The sequence below is a fragment of the Zonotrichia albicollis genome, chromosome 1 (genome assembly GCF_047830755.1).
Source record: "Zonotrichia albicollis isolate bZonAlb1 chromosome 1, bZonAlb1.hap1, whole genome shotgun sequence".
In the NCBI taxonomy this organism is placed as follows: domain Eukaryota; kingdom Metazoa; phylum Chordata; class Aves; order Passeriformes; family Passerellidae; genus Zonotrichia; species Zonotrichia albicollis.
The window spans coordinates 8,960,274-8,976,474 of record NC_133819.1 but is presented as its reverse complement, the minus strand read 5'-3'; the positions used below and the strand labels follow the sequence as shown (position 1 = coordinate 8,976,474).

General features: G+C 44.3%; 1 protein-coding gene across 4 annotated transcripts in view; it reads right to left on the bottom strand.

Annotated features, from left to right (window-relative positions):
- DNAJB6 (DnaJ heat shock protein family (Hsp40) member B6) overlaps positions 1-16,201 on the bottom strand; it is a 58,314-nt gene that overhangs the window by 10,704 nt on the left and 31,409 nt on the right. For 2 of the 4 annotated variants that reach the window (XM_074552400.1, XM_014269254.3), the window contains exon 9: positions 293-319. The exons of the other annotated variants lie outside the window; for them this stretch is intronic. In XM_074552400.1, the coding sequence (XP_074408501.1) occupies positions 293-319 (27 nt within the window). The remainder of the gene's footprint in view (positions 1-292; positions 320-16,201) is intronic. 4 annotated transcript variants of the gene reach the window in all.

Below are 16,201 nucleotides of genomic sequence, written 5' to 3'. Positions count from 1 at the left end.
AAAGTTTCATTAGTTCAATTACTTAAGTACTTCTAATAGAGCTGATGAAATATGGCATCATTTTATTTTCATCAAAAGTGGTGTGTCATATTCTGGAAGTTTTTCCTGGGATGTGGCCGGCATCAGCTGCTCAGGGAGGGGTGTGTGCTCCCAGCTAATGCGTGTGCTCTTAGTTCATGGCTGGAAAATGCTTTGAAGATGAAGGAGGCTCCACGTAGGCAGGACGGGACAGAGCAGGAACCCCCACTTTGTGTGTGCCCCTCCCAAACACAACGGGCTGCGTTGTCTTTACCTTGTAATCCTACACCGGCAGATGCTTCTGAGGGCATGAGGAAAAGGAGGCAAGGTGTGTTTAAAAAGTCATTTCACAGTGCATTTCACAGAGGCCCTGCAGCAGAGGAGGACTCGAGCAACCATGGGCTGTGCTGGGGTGTCAGCAGAGGATGCTCCTTCCCGAGTGGTCAAATGTCCATCCCCACCCCAACACTGCTGCTTTTGTACCCTGGAGTCCCCCACACTCCAAAGGCACAAGCAAACACCACAGAAACACCAGTGATGGCAGGACAAGGATTCTGCATTTAGTCTCTGCCTGCCTGCATCAGGCCAGTGCAAAACCCTGGGTGAGGCTCTCCTTGCAGTAGGAGAGGGCTGTGTAAGGCTCTCCTTGCAGTAGGAGAGGGCTGTGTGAGGCACTTGCAGTAGGAGAGGGCTGTGTGAGGTTCTCCTTGCAGTAGGAGAGGCTGCCAGGGTGGCACCAGGACTTCAGCTACAAGAGGCAGGGGGCGAGGAAAAGCTCAAGGAAGGCCAGATGCAGAATTGCCATCATTACCCATAAGAGGCTACAGGATTTTACACTCTATACAAACAGCACTGAAGAAGGTATCAAGCTGATACTACCTATGAAGATAAGCCTATAAAATGCCAAGACTAAGAAAAGAAAGCACATGGAACCTGTTTACATCAGCTGCACATACAAAAGCCAGTCAAGAGAGTTCACTTCCTAACAAATTACAGTGCACCAGAAATAGGAGATCCCTCCTCTCCCATGGAAACACAGTGCAAGGATTTCTTTTTAATGTGCAAAGTCCTGCTTAATGTATGTTTAAAATTTATATTCATAGATAGATGCAGGAATGGGAAACACGCTGAGGCCGCCCTTGAGGCTCTGGGTGTGTTTGTGCATCACAGAGCCATCCCAGCCAGGCACACTCACAGCTCCTCAGCTCTGGGCCCAGGGAGCCAGCACAACCTCTGCAATCACAGAACTCTTCAGCTGGAAGGAACCTTTAAAGCTCAGCTGGTCCAACCCTCCTGTAATAAACAGGGACATCTCCCACTAGATCAGGGTGTCTCAGGGCCCCATCCAACCTGACCTTGAATGTTTCCAGGGATGAGACACCTACCAGCTCCCTGGACAGCCTGTGCCAGCGTTTTACCACCCCCACTGTAAACATTTCATTGTTGTATCTAAGTCAGCCCTCCTTCAGTTTAAAACCATTACCCTGGGTCCTGTCACTACAGGTCCTACTAAAAGGTCTGTCTCCATCTTTCTTATTAGCTCTCTTAAAGAAATTGAAAGGATTAAATCCATCTTGATCACCTAACAGAGTCCTTCAGTCTTCTATATCCCCAAAGCAAAGGCAAATTTTAGTACAATAAGTAGACCCCCAAAAAATTGCCCAAACTTTTCCCTCCTTATGACTTGTGGGAGAGCAGGATGGCACCAGAAATTAGTTAAATGGTGCAATATCACATCAGCTGTGATTTAAATACTGAATTGACTGCAGTGCTATGCATAGCATGAGCTGTCAGACCTTCCTCTGACCATCCACCTTTGGCACACCTGGCACAGCAAAACTAAAGTGGGATTTGCATCAACTGTTCTCTCCTGTTCTACATACTTGAGAGACATTCTACTTGAGAGACATTTACAAACATTTGAGCCAGACAGAACCACTGCAAGTAGAAAACTTGACCAGAATTTACTCTGGGAGAAGTCACCCACAAAGGACATCACCACCAAAAAGTGCTGAAATTCTGCAGGAGCTTTGTCAGCAGTGATGTTTGTCCTGGAAATGGCTTTTAGAAAGAGAGCAGGTATTGGGGATGGGGCTGGGTGTGGAATTCCTGAGTTCTGGGCAGGAATATCCACCCAAGGAGCACCTTCCAGGAGCGCTCAGGTTTCAAACAGCCCCCAGCTCCCCAACACCTCCTTCTTGCCATGCCCTGCTCCTCCACACCCACGTGAGAGCCTGGGCAGCCGGGCTGTGACCCCAGCAGGGACTGATCCAGGTTAAAAATAACCTTTTTGGCAGCTTATTTTTAGCCCAGCTCAGGGCCTGCAGCCAGCTCAGTGCAGCTGCCCCAGCTGGGGCAGGAAAGGGGGAAATTGTTGAGGACAGCTGGAATCAGCATCCAGGTTATGGTGTTAAGCAAAGGATCTTATTCTACTAATACAAATAATAATTAAAAACCTAGCAGTTGCTTCACTTGCAAAACCAGTTTGGAGAAGTTACAGAAGTTTCTAAGAGTTAGTTCTGAAAATTAGTGATTTGGCATTACCAGTAACATTTAAAAACAATAATTAAGATTTGGGTTTGTGCTGCAGCAGAGAACTGCAGCTTCCAGGGAATCAAAAACCAAACAGGAGCTGCAGCATCCTAAAAAGCTGTGTTAGGGCTAACAGCTAGGAAAAGGGCTGGGGAATAACTCCTTATAGCAAAGAGGAGCTGCGTGGCAGTGGAAAACAGGGCTCCTTGGACTGGGATAAACCAGCAGAGGGCAATCTCGGCTGTCGCCAGTGTCCCAGCGGAACCGCCGCTGCCCGCGGTCACACGGGGATTGTACAAACCTGTCACAAACCTGTGCCAGGTGGGGGCTTAGGGGAGCCCCAGCTACACCAAAGGCTCTGTGCGTGATCCTGGACATTTGTCTTAGCACAGTCTGCTGACTTATCTCAATAGAGCAGTGTCCTGGGGTGACTTTATGATGCTCGAATCCCCAATTGTCTGTTCTGTTTATGTCGATATTATATTCTATAATACTATACTATATTCTATCTGCTATATTATATTCTGAGGATGAAACACAGGAATATAAACAGTGGCAGAGACATGCAGATGAATGTGACAGTATTCACAGGGGTCTTAGGATGAGGGAAGAGATGAGCATCTGGCTCCATGTTTCAGAAGGCTTGATTTATTATTTCATTATATATATTACATTAAAACTGCACTAAAATAATAGAAGAAAGGATTTTATCAGGCTAGCTAAGAATGATAGCAAAGGTTTGTGGCTCGGGCTCTGTGTCTGAGCCAGCTGGGCTGTGATTGGCCATTAATTAGAAACAACTACATGAGACCAATCACAGATGCACCTGTTGCATTCCACAGCAGCAGATAATCAATGTTTGCATTTTGTTCCTGAGGCCTCTCAGCTTCTCAGGAGGAAAAATCCTAAGGAAAGGATTTTTCATAAAAGATGTCTGTGACAGGTGAGCTGGGACAGGTGAGTCCCGGAGCCCTTCACAGTCCTGCATAGATTACCATTATTATTTGTGTTACATTTAAGTAATACCCCTGTGTGTCCAGGAATTGAACTGAAATCCTAGCAGTAATTAATGGCAGGACAGTAATGACAGAACTATGCTGAACAAACCAGGGTAAACATCCTGAGGAGATGGAGCTGCTGATTTGCATTTACCAGCTCACTTCCCACACTACTGCCTGCTGTGCTCTTACACACCACACCAAAGAAATACACCTGGAATTGGGGTTTTCCCCTCTATTACGAAATAAAAAGCAGGTGCAGCAGTTTGCTCAGGAAAGGAACACTTCCCTGAGGCCACAGGCACCGGAGAGCCCCGGGTGCCCCAGGCAGCACCAGGAGATGCAGCTGGTGAGGGACATGGGGCTGTGCCCAGTGACACCACAGCTCCCAGCTGAGCTCCCGCCCCCGGGTATTGGCTTGCAGGAAGCTTCCTCCACCCAAATCTTCTTTGAAGGATGGCCTGCAATGTGTCTTTCTAATCTTATTTCAAGACTCTAAAGTTAAGGGGCAGTGTAAACTCAGAGCAAGGCATCACATTGCTGCTTCAGCCAGTCTGAGGCTCCCCTGAGCTGGTCCTGATGTGAGCTGACACCACAAAGAGTGCAGAAAGCTGGGGAGGGGAGCTTTTCTTGAATTTCTCTCCCCCTCCTGCTACAAGGGTTTGGAATTTACCCCGTGCTCACAGAGGACCTGGAGCTTCTGATGACTCAGCCACATCCGCTGCTGCTGCAGAGAGCTGAACTGCAATGAAGGAGCAATCAGAAGTGAAAGAAAGAGATCCCCATTGAAACACACTTATCTGAAGTCGATTGCACTGTGATCTTTGTAATCTGTTGATAAGATTTTTCTACCCATGTACTTTTCCATTGTTACAGCAGGTCTGGTATTAATATTTACCTTGGCAGAAGCTACCAGTGTTCTTCCTAGACTGAAGTCCACCAGTTGCTGGGACATCTCAGGATTTACAGGAACCAGCTCAACCTGAGAACTCATCTAACAGATCTGTCCACAGGCCTGGATTACCGTGGGCTGAAAAAATCCTGGAGAACAACTGGATCTTTTGTTTCTTATGAAATCTAATGTATGCTAGCACAGAGAAGACAGCAGGAGACCAAGTGACTCTACTAAAACACAGAATGTAGGGGATCACACCTTGAAAGTTGTTTTCATAAAGTTGCCAAATCATCAGTTTTTTTAATTCCTGTTGGAAACTACGGATGCTCATTATAAAACACCCAGCCCAGGGTATTTTCCAAAACCACGTGCACACACACACACCCCTCACCTCTCCTGAAACTGCTCAGCCAAGAAAATACTCCCTCACCATTACTAGAGGCTATGTTGAGCAAGTTCTTCTGATTAATTGGTCCTAAACCTGTTTCTAAATGCCAGGAAACACGAACACAGTGACGCTCAGCAGGAGTTATAAAACCCTCCAGCCTGGGCTCTCTTGGCTTTGTCAGACTCGACAGAAACCAAAATTTGCATTGAGCCCTCTTTGGAAAACATCTCTGACTTTGAGAGTGACAGCCCTTAAAAATCTCTCTCTTGCTATTTGATGTGATGCTTCCAAGAAAAAGCAGCCATTTTAAACCCTCTGATTTAAAAGATGCACATAGTTTTGAAAGCTGAAAGAGCCTGAAGTCACTGAGAAACTATCCAGGGAATGCTGGAGCAGCTGCCCCATCTGCACCGTCACTTTTGTAAACTGTAGAGGGAGTTTATTTCAACAGTGACGTTTATCAGCCAAAGCACAGCGCAAACAACGAGGTTTTGAGTCAGCTCACAACAGATCAGTGTCTTTCACCAGTTATTGGCAATCATTTTCCTTCCAGAGCAAATGCACTGGGTGTTACAGAGAACACAAGGTGATTCAGGGTTTCCTGGTGTCTGTCTGAGACTCCTGTCCTGCAGAATTCAAGGAAATATTTATCCAAAGTGGTGCCTGGAGTGCTCAGCTGGGTAGAAGCTGAAGATGCCAGCAGCTCCCAATCCCTGCCCTGCAGAATCCTGCTCCAGTGTCCCACTCCCTTCTCTCACATCCTGCAGTGGCTCTGTCAGCTCAGCTCTCTCAGCACCGATGGCACTGCACTCTGATGTGGGTTATGTCTCCCTGCTCCCACCCAAAAACTCATATTAAGTTTATAATTAGGGGATTTGAGCTGGCCTTTCCCAGGCCAGGACCAGCACTGCTATCTTGCCTGCCATGCAAGCCAGGCATTTCCTGCCAAAGGGGAAAAAATCCAGAAGTGGCAGGAGACAGCAGGGGAGGTGGTGGCAAAGTCCTGGGAAGTGATGGAAAAACAAGGGTGTGGGATTTGGGAAAAGGGACAGGCTGATGGAGTGCTATTTCTGTGCTGGAGAGGCCTGGCTGCAGCACCTCCACTGCCCAGGAAAGGGCAGGGCTCAGTGCAGATTTCTGCTCCATGCTCAGAGCCACCCTCTGCCCTCCTGGCTTTAACAGCTGGCAATGGACCTGCTCCTTTCATTTCTGCCCTCCTATTCATCTGCTCCAGTGCCAGCTCCCACTGCTGCTGCCCAGCTGTGGCACAGACCAGAGCAGGGAAAGCCCCACACTGGGTTCTCTCACCCTCCCTGCCCTGCAGCAGCTCCCTTAGACAGTTGCAACTTTAGATTTTCCTTTTTTTCTTTAGGTGGATTTTACCTGCCACCCCACCCACACCCAAGAACCCCATGATATCCTGCACCCAGCTCAGCGTGTACCAACACGAATCCTGCATTCCCAGCACATCACAAGCTACTCAAGGCACTTTTTACCACAAAGATTCCCCAGTCTGCAACAAACTGGTAAAATAAAGTGAGTTTTCAGCACACACCAACCACAAGGTGCTGCTTTGAAAGGAAATGTGGTCATGCTGTTCCCCATGGTGGCCATCAGGGATCAATGGCTGCAGCCACTCCTGTTGGACCAGGAGCAGCTCTGGAGCCTGGCCCAAAGAGAGGGAGCTGCTGGGAGAGCCTGGAGTTACCTCCTCCTGCCAAAACTTCCTCATCAGAACCTTTTAAGCTCAATGAATTGGTCCTGCATTGTTTCTGAAGCAGGAGAGAAGGCACAGGCTGAGCACACCCAGCTTTCTGCAGCTATTTTCCTTCTGTTAAAGCACACCGGGGCATCCATATGGATAATCCAGTTGCTCTCATCTTAAAGATCGGGGATGTTGGAAATGCAAATGGCAGCAGGTAACAACATGAATCCTCACATTTCCAGCAAGCAGAGAGATGACCCAATTTGCATGCTCAAAGGGAATTTTATTAATTTTAAAAGACTTTATCAAGCAGAGGCCTTTTATTCAATTCTGCATGAATTTTGAAAGGAAGCAAAGAATGAGGAATGAGCTGCACAGCTTGACATATATAAATACAAATTAGCAAGATTTCAAGCTCAGAGCTTGACCAAATGGACCTGATTTTTAAACAGCAATCAAGATTACTTAAAAGATTGTATTTTCTACACTCTTCAGGGTCATGTCAGAGGTCTACCCCAGTTTCCTGCAATTCTCATTGCACAGCACTACATTGAAGTGCCCAAACCCCTTTAACATCCTGTACCAGGGGCTCCTGCTCCTGGGGTTTCCCTCTCCAACACACCTCACACAGCTCATGGCTGAGGTGGAGCTCAGAACCCTGTACCTCTGTCTGTCTCTTACATGGCTCCTCTTCCTCCAGAATTGTATCACTGACATCAAGTTCTTTGATTTGTTTTGATACTGCAAGGGCAGACAGTGATAGGACAAGGGGGAATGGCTTTAAACCATTGAAAGGGGCAGGTTTAGATTAGGTATTTGGAACAAATCTTTACTGTGGGGGTGGTGAGGCCCTGGCACAGGTTGCCCAGAAAAGCTGTGGATGCCCCATCCCTGGCAGTGTTCAGGGCAGGTTGCACAGGGCTCTGAGCCACCTGGGATGGTGGAAGGTGGAAGGTGTCCCTGCCCATGGCAGGGGATCAGAACTGGCTGAACTTTAAGATCCCTTCCAACTCAAACTGTCCTGAAACAAAGAGGGGTTTTTTATCTCATCTCTACTTCGACCTCAGACAGAAATCCCCGTGGGTTTCATCTCTGTCATGAGGAAGCCTCGCAGCCCAAGTTTCACTTTGAAATTGTATTTGAAGTGCAAACCAAAATCCTACTGAGAAGAAAAAAAGAGAAAAAGAAAAAAAAAAGAAAAGAAAAACCAGCCCTTATAATGAACTTAATACTCATTACTAGAGGAAAACAAAGAAATAAAAATTCCACAGTGCAAGTGCATGCAGCCCTGCCAGGTCCTCCATGGTGCACTCAGACACGAGGTGCCTCCCACCAGTGTTTCCTCTGCCCCTGTGCCCAAGCAGAGCCCCTTGGACCCTCACATCTCTCATATTTGTTCTCCAGAACCTCCCAGTTCCACATGAAACAGCTCCTCCACTGTCCCCAAAGACAAAACTTTGCTTCTTGTCTTCAGCCCTTCTAGGAGTTTCCACCACCAGGTCAAGCAAAATTGGCTTCTAATTAAAAAGCTCTTCAAACAGCAAAAGCAGAGGAAAAGTGCTCTTCTACTTTTGCAACAGATCTTTATAACTCCTAAAAACTAATGAGTTGAAGTATCAAGACGTCATCTTATATTCCCATTAGTGGCCCTCACTAAAGGAGCAACTTCAGAACAGTTCTGAGCAAGCCCTAATTTGCAAATTGTACAGCTGTGTTACATATTTTTCCATTGATTATCAGCTTTAAACCCGTCTTCAAAACCTTAATGTTCAGCAAACCCAGATTACCGTAAAAGAAAAAAAAAGATACCTCAAGAAAAAGCCATGCAGTTAAATTTAAAAAGAAAAGAATCTCATGAGTGACTTCAGAAAAATGTGATGAATGACTTCCCCAGCTGTTTTGTCAACACTTCCATAGTAATTTGGCAAAAGCACAAAATCACTGAGTTTATACTTTCATCAGATGGCTATTAGTGCTATTGAAATATCACAGACACGAGACAGTGAGTGCAGCCCCACGTTTCATATTGCTCTGTCCACACTCCCTTTGCAAGGTCTCATCTTTTCAGGTTCATCATTTGAAAAATATTCTCCCTTCTACCCCGAGGTTTAAATATGACACTGTGGCTCTGACACTAAGGGTTCCACGTATTAATTACAAAAAAATAAGAGATACCTGCCCTCTACAATTATACCCCCAACATGCAATTTATTCCTCATCCATCTATCCCTGTAGGACTACAGCAAGCAAATCCCATCTTCCAGTGTGAGCACATATCCCTGATTTACAGAGCTCCAGAGACCATCATCTTTTAAATGACCCTGAAAGCATCACATGCTCACAGTAACAGGACATCTCTTCTGAGGCTCAGGAGGTTTCAAAGTACTTCATGAACTTTCACCACAAAACCCAGTTCCCAATGACAGGAACACTAAGTTGTTAGCTGCTGTTCCATTTCTGACACAAAAATGACAAGCCTGAATTTTTTTTAAAAATAGTGTTTCAAGTTGACATTCAATGGTAGTTTTGACTGAATACTATATTTAATTATGGAACCTGTACAACTGGCCTTAGAGGAGACTCCCAAGCTTCACCAACTTTTGTTGTTTGGCATCTCCAATCCATCTCAAAAGTTTCCAAACATTCCTTCTTTCCCACCCATAGTCAAGATCCATGCTTTAAAACTCACCACTTTTTAGAAATACAATTTTTCAAATCCTGTCAATAACAATGTTTATAAATGCAATGTATACGCACATATACATGCAGGTATTTAGACAGATAAAAATAAATTGTTCCATGTATGCTTCTCAAAATGAACTTCTGACCCAAACAACCAATAAAGAGAGCACAGAAATGAAGATTTTTCTCAACTGAAAAAAACCCAAACACCAACCAGGAACATGACTACCACCCAACACTAACAATACTTACAATTCTCTTTTGTGCCTGGAAACAGAATCATCAGTTTATACACTCCTTCTGCAGAGATCCAGGGGGAGCAGGCAAGACTTTACCAATTGAGCTTTGTGAGTTTTGGAAAGAGAAGGAGAGTTTGAAGAGTGACATTGGTACCTCTGGGTGCACCAGCAAGGCCATGAACCTCCCAGGAAAGCCACTCCAGGGCTGCTCCCATGCTGTGAGGCTGCAGTGGCACCATCCCACCTTCTCCTCTTCTCACACACCTCCAGAGCCGTGGGATGAAGCACCAAGGACAGGAGCAACCACAATCTCTGGGGCCAAAGCAAAAAAAGGGGCTCCAGTATTTAAGACCTTATCATAATGGCAGAGAGGCTGGAGTGCTCCACATTCTAGAAGGGTGGAATGCACACTGCAGAGCCCACTGGCTCTTGTGGAGATGTGGATGTGACCTGGGGAGGGCTGCATCCCCCAAAACTGCACAACTCAACACCTGAATTTGCCATACCCAGCTTCTGCTCAAAATCACCCAGCATAAAGATGTACCCTCATCTCCTGCAATTCTGTAATGGCACTGAAAGCTTTATGGAAGAATGTTTGAGTTACTATTTGTCAATGGGATCCATATATCACGGTATAAATATTTGAAAAACTATAAAAACAAGTATCAAAGCTGCTGTGGTTTGAGCTGTGTAACTACAATTTTGTAGCAGCCCAAAGTGCAGCATCCAGCAGAGCTCCTCCACCTCTTCCTTGAACATCAGCAAACTCAGAATCTTCTCAGAAACAGTTGCCAAGAGCTTTACTGAGTGTGAAGGTGTCAAACTCAATTTACACAAAAGCATTTCTGCTCAGCCTTGTGAACCAGGGTGGGTCCCTTTGCAGGGCTGGGAATGTCCTGCAGACAGCACTGTGACAGAGAGAGCAACCCTGAACAGATCCACAACAGGTAAGGCTGATGCTCACCTACATTTGGTATCATGCAAGCCAGTGACTGACAGAAATAGCCCCAGATTTTGCACATTTGAGAACATTTTGTCACTTTCCAATTGAAATTCTGACCTTGCTTGAACTGCTGGTATTGGATACAGCCTGGTATCTCTACAGAAACAATCTCCATTTACAGTAATATTTAAAAATACTAAATAAAAGAATCATGAACTGTTTTTCTAAGGAGAAAGTTGCTTAGACAAGACCGAATAGTGGACTGGAAACAGAATTGGAGCCAAAAGGGCAGCAAAATTGCCTTCCAGGAGATGGGATCTGTTTGCAAAAGCCTTCAAAGCACTGGATTCAATTGAGAAAATAAATCAACAAATAAAACCACACTGTTATAACAGCAATAAATAGACACTGATGACAGTTCAGTTAAGACCTGAGTGTCCACCTCTACTCCAGTTTTAACTGAAAATCTAGAGGACCTAGATTTTAAAAGATTAGCCAGAATAGTCACAAAAATAGAAAACCCAAGAGGCTTTGACCTCTGTTAACAATCTATCATCTAACCTCCATGAAAGCTGCACTCCAAGTTGCCAGCTTGGCTCTGAGCCCCTTCCAGGCCCAAACCCAACAGCAGAGACACTGACAATTTGGGTAATTTTGCCACCACACCCAGAAAACACAACAGCAATCTGAATCTAGAGCCCAGCATGAACCAAGGGCTCATTTCTGGTTTCAGGAGGAGCTGGGAGGCGCAAGGCAAAATTCCCCCCCACAAACAGCTCTCATAAAAGAACTTTCCACTACTGGAAACTATTCTGTGCAGGGCAGCAAGCACCTCCCCTGAACAGAGCAGCACGAGCATGCACTTGGCTTTGTGATTTATTCCACAAAAAGGGTTACCAGGGATGGAGTCATCACCTTCTATAAACATTTCGAGGGCAAAACCACACATGTGATCTCAGAGCAAGTGCTAGAGGAGAGGGAAGAGTGAAAACCACGTAAGAGTAATCAGTTAATCTTATGTTCTCAATTTGGTTGATCAAGAAGAGCAGGGAGGTTTGAACACCTGTGTCTTCTCAGAAAAATGTTTTATTTCCCTGAGCTGAGTTTCTTGTTTTTAGGAGTGATTACAAGAAGCATCTTCTCAATTAGTCACTGCATTAGAAGCCACTTAAAAGTCACTTTCTGTTCTACGACACTTTTCAAGACAGAGTTATAGCTATTAATAAATAAATTATTAATGGCTACAAAACTGCTATGAGAAAGCTTCAGGACAAATTACTCTACTTTCTTTTAACCTTTAACCAGATTTTCTTCCAATTCTTTCAGGCTAATACTTTCAATATATATCAAAAGTAGGGCAATAGCAATAGATCCTCCAATTTAGATGCTACATAGGAGCAGCTGACATTGATATGTAACACCTCGAAAATGTGAATATGCATAGTAAAGTACATATCATTTTCTTTTTACTTAACAGTGGTTAAAACCAATCATCTACTTGTCATTTTCTACCTGCTTCTCAAAAGGGTGTTTAGTCTACGAAGACCAGACAGTGACTGTAACAGAGGACTTGATTTGTACAGTAAACAAAACTGCATTTTCCATCTCTGGAAAAGGTTCCACACAGAATACAACTCAAATCTTTGAAGGTCCTTGGAAAATACAGATAAAATTGATGGAATTGTTTTGCTTTGACAAGTTCAGTTCTGGTACATTTAAAAACAATTGCTTTAAACAATTTTTAACAGTTTAGAAGCCATTTACTGCTAACAAACATTCAAGGTGTGCACTGTCTACACACTTTGCAAACTACAGAAATGTTTTTGTCCGAGCCTCTTTTTAGGCCAGAAGAAGGCAGAGCAGTACAGCACGTACACTTGTTTGCTTTTCCATTAACAAGATTCCTTGTGTCACTACAGCTGGCTCTGGCCATGCTGGTGACTGGAAAAAGCCTTACATTTTTTATTACTTGCTCAGAAAGGAGACTGCACAAGGGCTATTTTCAGGCCTGAATATTTACATCTCAAAATATGGTTCATTTGACCATTGAAGAATAACAATCTGGAGTTCCAGTGCTCTTCAAGCAGGATACCTTTCCCAGAAAATTTGGGAGGATCTCAAGAGATACCAGGATTTTACCACACAATAGCTTACCTTTCAGTTTGTTACAAACTATGTTTGTTCCTTGTATGACCCAAGTGCTGATGAATTATAAAATTCTAGGAAGTTGCCTTTCCTCAAGTCCTCCTTAGAAATGAACCTAACAAATGCAGCTCTGGGTATATACAAAACCCAAATTATCATCCACAGAGAGGTTTTTCACACAAAGCCCTGTAGGACACTTCCCTGGCTATTCTGTAGAACTATTTATCTGACATAATGCAGATAATGTCTGCATTAGCACAATACCAAAGGTGATTCCATTAACAAAAAGCCAGCTCTTTTCATCACAGTCACTTAAAATTCAAAACACATGTATTGTTACCCACTTGAGATTTAGCACACAGTAAAAACAAAAAACTTTAGATCATTAAAACGTTGCCAGCATTCAAGAAAATGAACAGTTTACTCTGAAATGTGGATCTCTGCTGTATCATTACATTGATTAAACAAGAGACATCCTGATCTTCAACTGAGGAGCTGGAATTAGGCTGCCTGAAGGTGTGCAGTGAGTAGTTGGTGAGAAGACAGGACATACACAAGGGCTCATTGTATTGCAAATTCCAAATCTAACTCCCTGGCACAGTCATCAGTGACCTGCCCTGGTTCTTCCTCCTCCTCCTCACTTAACATCCAATCCATCCACAACAATAAAGCCACTTACCTGAACAGATCCAGGATGTCTTCTCCCACATGAAGTCCACTCTTGGCACCTACACATCCCAAACTGGATGCTTTAGGGCAAGAGTCATGAGGCTGCCCCAGGTGCACGTGGTGTTGGCTCCTCTCTTCCCAGCTCCCCTGCTTCCTCAGCACCTCCCAAGAGACAAAGCAGCCCCCACATCACAGAATCATCCCCCAGCCTGAAAACCACAGTAAGGGAAAATGGCCTGTGCATCAATGGCAGCCCATCAGGAGGGAAAGAGCCAAGTACAGCCCACGGAGGAGGGCTGGAAGGAGCACTGTGCTCCAAGGTGCATCTCACTCTGTGCCCCAGGCTCCCAGAGCTTCCACTGGTTCTCTGCAAAGCCCAAGCAATCCCTTCTCACTAGGAGATATTTTTCAGAAAGCTGGTCTTTAAGACATGAAAGCCAGAGAAACTACTGCTCTTGGCAGCTTCTTCCAACAGTTAATCATCCATGTGTTAAAAATGTGTGTTTATCTTCTCATTTGAATTTGTCTAGCCTGATACAAATATTTATACTCTTCTTCCAAACAAGGTGACCTTTGATATGCTCAGTTTTTTCTAACTGTTGTACACATTTTTTAGAATCAAAGTGGAATTTGGCACAGCATCCTCAGGCTGCAGAAGCAGCTCCCTTGCTTGTGCTGGCAGGGAACAGCCTCCAGAGCAGGGCTGAGCCTGGGCAGCCAGAGAACAGGCAGGGTTCACTGGAGGAGGAGACACAGACAAACACCCACCACTTCTGCATTCACTGTGATAACTCGTGATCGTGTTTTCCTGATGAGAAAGGCAAAAACCAAATGAGGAGAAAAGTCCTTGAAATTTATGTCAACAGCACAAAACAAGCTACATTGTTTTCCTGCTTCTCCCTTACTGGTTTCAAGGACCTTAAGACTTGCTGTTCTTCTCAGGGGTACACCATCCAATCCCAGAAACAACAGAAGTAGCACTAGAGGTGTTTAATAAAAGAAACATTTTGGTGGCTGTCCTAACTCTCAAGGTGAATGTCCCCCAAAAATATCTTCCATCTCTTTGCAGTTACTCAGGAGCTCAATCAAAAAGCAAGGGCAGGAGGCTTGTGAATGCTACTCCTGCTTGCAGGCAGCATCAGATACAGCCAAAATAGCTCCAAGTGAATTTCTAGCTCTCTACTGCTCTCCTGGACAGCCAGCTCCCACTTGGTGTAGAAGAGATGAATAATGCCCTTTCATTATCCAAGTGCAGTACATTTGGTGATAAGGACCTGACCATATTTCCATAGGCACCCAGCAGTAAGAAATAAGATTAGCAGAGAAATTCTCAGGGGTGTCTGAGTGACTACTCAACAGGAGATGTCCAAGTAACTCAAAGCACCAAAGTGCCTTTTCACAAGAGGCAGTGATATTACACAAAGCCTGGCCAAAGTCCTCTGCAGACAGAGGATCTTGTCCTCTAGCTAAGAAATGCTGCAGGAAAGGCTGAGCCTTGGCCATGTGAGTTTTCTCCATTTTCCTTCAGAAATACTTTCACAGAGAAGTTCAAACCAATTTTAAAACATCCACAGTCTAGCTCCCCCTGGAAGGAGAATGACAGTGACTGATACTGTAGAATGCTCTTACACAACAGCAAAGCACAGTATTTCCATTGCTGAGTATGACAAATATCACAACAGGATGACAAATGCAGATTTAGTTTCTGTGAAGAGTAAAAGGCAGCCTCCAACTACACGTCTAGGAGAAAACTTTGCCAGAGGTGGCTATGGTGACAGTTATGCAAATGTGTGATAAATTAGCAAGTTAATCTTCCTCTATATATCAGTTACAAAGATTAACACAGGCTTGACATGTATTTCTGGAGGGAAACCAAAAGATGGATGAGGCTGCCCAGTTTCTCTATCAGATGTCTCAAAGCCTCTGCAGCCTTATGACTTTTTTTATTATTGGGAGGTAAATTCCCCTCCTGCACCACAATTCAATCAAGCTTGTGACTGGAACCAAGACAGAAGATTCCAGAGCTACTGCTTTGCATTTTCAGCTGGTTTAGTAACACCTTTGAGCAACTCCGTTACAGACACAGCCAAGTAATTCTCTTTTCTGGCCATCACAAATCAACGTGAATACTATGGCCAGTCACCAGACTGGATTCCTCTCTCATTCTAGTAACTCAAATAAATTCACAAATAAGAAACAATGCAGGAAATGTCAAATTTGGCTTTTAACTTCAAAAAGAAGGAGGAACTGGAGCATTCTCAATGTCAGGTAACAGAGCAGCAAGCTCACGTCAGCTTTTCCAAATGAGGTGTTACTCTCTGTTATTTCATCTCTCTCTAACATTCAGGTGACTGAAAGGATTCAGCTTTACTTTCGCTGCTGGTAAACTAGCAGGTACACAGTTTTGTTCGTTTCTATTTTTATGAAATTCACTTCAAGTTGGTTGCATTGAAAAGAGCTTGAAAAGTCCTTGTTTGAGATTCAGAGGTAAAGATAAGCTATAGGCTAAAGCCAAATTTTAAGAGTTATTACCAGAAGCCTCTAAAAATATTTTTTCTTGACTGTCAGTTTTAAGTCAGGTTCAAAAATTACCTCTTTTTAGTGAGTTTTAAATTAACTCAATATGCTGCAAAGTTAATTTCATTGTAAAAGTCAGAGAAACTGAAGAGAATTCTATTTAATTGTGTCCTTCTGATAAAATGTTTTACTTATCTTCTCAATTAAACATACTTTAATCCCCACCACAGCATTTTGAATCTGACAACATCTGAAAGTCTTCCTTTATTCTGTTAGAAGGCAATTAGCAGTCAGGCCATCAGTGCAATCTACCTCACACCAGGACAGCCCAGCTTTCAGGCATGGGCACTATCACCTCCAAACTCCTCCTATCTTTTGGCCACAGCAGCATGACAGAGCATAAAGTACTCATGTGGGGTTTTGATTAACCTTCTACCAGCTGTTGTAAGTGAGATAACACCTAATGCAGC